This window comes from Humulus lupulus, chromosome 5 (assembly GCF_963169125.1).
Source record: "Humulus lupulus chromosome 5, drHumLupu1.1, whole genome shotgun sequence".
Classification (NCBI taxonomy): Eukaryota; Viridiplantae; Streptophyta; class Magnoliopsida; order Rosales; family Cannabaceae; genus Humulus; species Humulus lupulus.
The window spans coordinates 184,920,841-184,926,705 of record NC_084797.1 but is presented as its reverse complement, the minus strand read 5'-3'; the positions used below and the strand labels follow the sequence as shown (position 1 = coordinate 184,926,705).

General features: G+C 31.8%; 1 protein-coding gene across 1 annotated transcript; it reads right to left on the bottom strand.

The window, feature by feature from the left end:
- Nucleotides 1-358: 358 nt before the first annotated feature.
- LOC133779759 (protein DETOXIFICATION 45, chloroplastic-like) lies at nucleotides 359-1,314 on the bottom strand. The gene is made up of 3 exons (XM_062219675.1): nucleotides 797-1,314; nucleotides 423-566; nucleotides 359-381 (listed from the first exon to the last, which is right to left on the bottom strand). The coding sequence occupies exons 1-3, from the start codon at nucleotides 1,011-1,013 to the stop codon at nucleotides 359-361; spliced, it is 384 nt and encodes a 127-aa protein (XP_062075659.1). The 5' UTR covers nucleotides 1,014-1,314.
- Nucleotides 1,315-5,865: the final 4,551 nt, after the last annotated feature.

The window sequence follows — 5,865 nt, the reverse complement described above, 5'->3', positions numbered from 1 at the left end:
ACGGCAACCAAAAGTATATGGAGTACCTAATAATACTAACAAATATGCATTTATGCGTATATCTTCATGCAGAGATAAAAGAAACCAGATTATTAGCCGATATGCCAAGTATGCTGAGTGTTTAGGGCCTTACTGATGATATTCCCATGATATTTAGAAACAAGCCAGATCCCAAAGACAAGGCTAAAGCCTCAAAAGTACCAATCATAACAGCTAGCAGTAAAGCTGTGGACACGGATGGTAATTGTTTTCTTTCTACTATTACATCAAAAGGTCTACTACCATTGCTACTGTTGTTTAGAAAGTGCGTCTCTGCACAGCAATCAGTTCAAAAAATAGAAGGATAGCCATTTCTATCTCAATCTTTAACTTGGAACAATACTTTTCTATACAATAATAAATTACAAGGGCATTAAATTTACCTGAAGCTGAAGAATTATTTTCACTTCTTGAAATGACTTCAGCAACAAAAAAATTGGCAACACTGAGAAGAGGAATATTAAATAGCTTTGAAATGTAGTTAAAGATGTTCACAGAAACACCAGCTGAACCCAACTCCAGAGAGCCTAAGAAAAAAGGAAAATGCAGAAAATAAGGAATAGTCAAGATATCACCTAGAGTAGACCTAAGGATATCTATAAATTCACTCTTGAGACTAAAAGCATTCAGAATTTTACTACAAAGAATTAAGAACGAAATTCCAAAACCATAGTAGAGAAGAAAAACCGTTAGACGAAATCAAAATCTCAGGCAATCTAGAGGTAGTGAGAATCTTAAACGAATCAATGAATCATACCTAATCTACCAATGTAAGTAGTCTCCATAAGCTGTGCTAAAGGATCAAGTGCTTGCCCCGCAATAGCAGGTATAGAAAGCATCATTATCTCACGCTTGACATCTGGAGAATGTAATACAACGCTAGGAACTTCTGCCAATTCACTATCATAAAGAGACAAGAACCATTGATGAGTCAAGAAAATGTGTATAAAATGTAGAAGACTTGAAAATTTCATAAAAACAAAAACATATAATACATCAAGTAGTAGCCTTACGAAGCACCATTGCCTCCACCATCAAGAGAACTCTCATCTTTAAAAACCAATCTTTCATCAATCTCAGATGAACTGGTGCCACTATCTGAACTCCTCTGATTACTGACCATGGGGAAACGATTCTTTCTACTATGGGTCACCAATGGATTGAAACATTGTCTGTGCCTTCTGACCAAATAGCAGCCCCCAACAATATCTACATGGCCTAACTTCTGCCTACTAGTAAAAGCAACAAATTTACCCGAGTCCCCTATGCGCACTGAAGCAACAAGCATAAATCTCAATGCTTTTACCAAATACACAACAATCTCAACGAGATTGAGATTGTTAAACAAAATGAAAAACACCCTTTTTCAAAATTAAAACAAAAAACACACCCTTAAATCGACCAAAACAATGGAAATAGAAAATCAAACAACCCCATTAGATTTATTCCCAAATTAAGCTCGATTAGCATAAAAAACCAATGACCCAGATCAATAACACCTAAAACTATATATCCTTACCTGGCTTGCCAAGACCGAAGAGGAGTGAAACAACCCAACAAATGGAACCCTACTGACAGAGAGATAGAGAAAGACGAGAGAGAGATGGAGGAGATATGAGGGATGGAGGCTGAGATTTGAGGGATGGAGGAGATGTGAGCTCAGATTTGAAGCAGGGATGATGAAACCGAAGATAGAGTTCGGACTTTGCTTAGCCGAAGAAGAAAATGGTGAGTCCGAAATTGGTGTGATTTTTTCTGAAAAAAAAAATGTATAAGTGGCGGGCTCCCAAAATATTACCGCCTTTTTCATTTGCTACATATATAACATTTACCATAATACTTTTTCATTTCTATTATATTCATGTGTTATGGAAATGGGTATTTGGTGTAGTGGTTTCTAAATATTTTAGGCTAAATATGCTTAAAAATAAGAGGTTCTTTCATAAATACTTATTTTAATGATTTTTTTTACATTTTTACAGTCCATTTTTTTTTTTACATTTTTACTAGCTCATGTTTTAAAAAATATGATTTTGATATTTCAAAATTACAAAATACGATTTACACTGAACATCAACCCACAAAACATAACATTAAAAGAACAACAAGAAAGCAACACGACAACAACCTCGCAACAACATAGTGCAACTCATTGCAGCTACAAAAAAAAAAACCAAAAATTCATTCTTACATTTAAAAAAAAATAACACACTGCAATACAATATCAAAAAAGCAACTTAAATGCAACACGACAACAATCTCACAACAATACAGTGTTGAAAAGGCAAATAGACATCAATTCATTGCATTAACTCAAAATAAACTAAAAAACAACAAAAAAGCAACCTCAAAACAATTTTTCCCTACATTTTTAAATGTGTCAAAAATAAACTCAAAATATATGTCAAAATAACTAAACATATATCCAAAATAAACTAAAAAACAACAAAATAACAACAATTGGAAAACAACAAACATTAACCCACTACATACTAACACATTAAAACCAACTAAAAAACAACAATTGGAAAACAACTAGAAGTCAACCCATTGCATACTAACATGTTTTTTAAAAAAAAATCAAAATATATCTAAAAATAACTAAACAATAATTAGACATTAACACAACAACGGAACAACTATATATAAACTTAAACAACCAAAAAACAACATTAAAACAACTATACATAAATCTAAACAACACAAAAACAACTAAACTAACCTGGAAAAATTTATCAAAAATTTAGTCAATTTGAAATCAACTAGACATCAACAAAAAATATAGGAAAACTAAATATATATAAAAAAAAATCAATTTGCACAACAATAATAAAAAATAAAAATAAAACAACTTAAATGCACACGATAACAACCTCACAACAACAAATATTGAAAAAGACTTAAAAATATTACTCCGTACGTATAATAACTAAAATGAACTACAAAAAAATGATAAAAAATACAATATAATTAAATTTAAAACAAAAAATCAACTCAATATATATGTAATAAAAAAAAACTAGTTCGAGAAGATAAATCATGATGATGAGCTACAGCTCGAGTAACACGTGGTGGTTTAAGGTATATCCAAAATAAAGTTAAAATATACCAAACATATACTGAAAATAAATTATACTAATTTCCTTATATATTAAAAAAAAATAAGATGATTATATTTTATTTTTATTAACATATGTGTCAAATTTTGAAAGTATCATTACATTCAGTACATATGAATGTGGCAATTATGCTCGAATTGCATGTTGGTAAAGAATTACAATTATATTAGACATTATAGCATGAGTAGAAGATATATAGCATATATTGTTGTGGTAAACCACATAATGGACACCTAGAATTTTTTTCTTTGAACAACTTAACTTATACTCAAAATAAACTAAAAAGTAATTGAAAATCAACTAGAAATCAACCTATTGCAATACAGTGTCATAAAAGCAACTACAAATCAATTCAACATCAACCCACTCCATCAACTCAAAATAAACGAAAAAAAAAACTAGTTTGAGAAGATAGGTCATGATGATGAGTTTCATCTAAAACGATACGTGGTGGTTCAAGATATATCTAAAATAAACTAAAAATATATCCAACATATGTCGAAAATAAACTAATAATATCCTAAATTAGATATCAACTAGACATCAATAAAAAAAATTAACTATACATCAACTCAACGCAATATAGTGTCAACAAAGACAACTAAAAATAAATTATACCAAAAATATTATGTGTTGGAGTATTTACAAGTATATAATATTTTAGCATTTAATTTGTCCCTTTTTTTTTGGTAAATTATAGAATAACTAATGTGGAATATATATTTATATATGTAAATGTTAATACAAATTCTCTGTTAACTTAAAGCTACAGATTCTCCTTTTGTTTAAAAATAAGACTAACATAATTATGCTAATATATAATGCAAATAGGAGAGTTAAGTGATAGTAGCATCACATGTCTAAAATTTGCTACTCAAAGTCAGCATGCCAGCTGCCTAAAAAAAGAACAAACAAAAGTAATAGCCAGCATGAAAAAAGGTGAGCTTGACAACTAGCAAAATTATAGGCCATCATACAAGAAAAAGAAAACCAACTGAAAGACAAGACATAAATATAGATATATATCGCTTGGTCATTCCATTTTTTCACACTTCAAAGCTATTGACTTCATTTCATTATTGATTTATTATAATTTTAATTATTTACTATCCAAAAGATTCTAGGAACGAAGAAAAAGAAGAAGAAGAACAAGCGATGGTTCTCTTCAGAGGCTGCTTTTATCAGGTTTATAATTAAGCTTGAATTTATTATATTGATTAAATTTTGTTATACTTGTTTCTAACTACAATGTGTGATTTTCACATAATTCGTGTGTCTAATATTTTTGAGCACATAGTTTGACAATGAAAATGAACAGGAGCAGCTTAAAGCTCCAATTGATTTTCAGCACACATGTTCGAAAAAATCTCCCTGTCAACATCGCACTACACCAAGTACCAATAAAATTGTTGTTCTGAGAGATCCGATCAGACTATGTTATCTTTGGATTGCTCACATGGTGTTTGTGCTTGGAATATATGGTTATTTCCCATAAAATTCTAGATTAATGTGAGATAGTTGCATCTCATTAAGAACTGGTGATTGAATCCACACGTTTTAGCTATGAAGAACAAATCATAAAAATGTAAAATTAAGTGTGAAACAGTAGAAATGAAAAAAATCATGCCTTGCCGTAAAAATGAAATATTTTGAGGCAAAATAGTGTGTTATGTAAATTTCTCTAAAAATAAATGCAAAGTTTGAGAAACTTATCCAAAAGGTTAATTGGACACTCGAATTCGTGAGAAGTGAGTTGAAGGAGCTTGGAAATTATGGAGACCTTCGGACTTGGGAGAGCTTCAGCAAGGGGGTCGAAGATAAAGGTTTCGTTCTAGTTCTTGAGAAGAAAGTGAATTATGAAGAACCATGTAAGGTCCTATTTATAGTTTTTTTTAAAAATTACAAAATGCCTTTATTCTTCTCTCTAACATTATCCCATGACTTGGGAAACGTGTAGCCACCATTCCCATGTCCAAGAAATGCAATCATGGATTATTAAAAAATTGCAAAAAAAAAAGGCAGGAGAATACCAAGAGTTATTTTTTGGAACACAAAGATACCAAAGTTGATAGGGAGTTACCACGAGTATCTTTGAACGAATGGAATATACTGCTCGGATACTCACTGCACAAGAGAGTTGATAGTCGGACATAGATTGTTTGAATAGAACATGTGTAATGTCCTACTTCCTTAGAGCTGTTACTAAGTGAGTTTAAAACGTGCATTTAACTCGCCAATCGAGGTTTTAAGGCAAAAGTGTGAATAAACCATAATCAGAGTCATAAACTTGAAAATAATTCTATTTACTGAAAATCATAAAATGTTTAACATTTGGGATCCCAAAATACAATTTAGAAATATTTACAACTCAAAAAGATAATCAGAGTCGGCTAAAAGACAAAATCTAGTTTTAGTACAAACATCTCCCAAAATACCTCTGGCTGTGGCAGCCAGGCAGGCCAAACATGTACGCGTCACTTCACGCTCTCCGTACTCATGGTTGGTCGACATTTCCCTTGCCCTTACCTGCACCACAGAGCACCCGTGAGCCGAAGCCCAGCAAGAAAACCCTCACAAGTAGGTAACATATGCACATTAAACACTTAGCATATAAACATGCCATCAACAGGCTATACACATACGGTCATGCCGTCCCAGGCGCTTTACCAGGCACTGGGTTTGCGGTCCACATCGTAAGGATATCCCA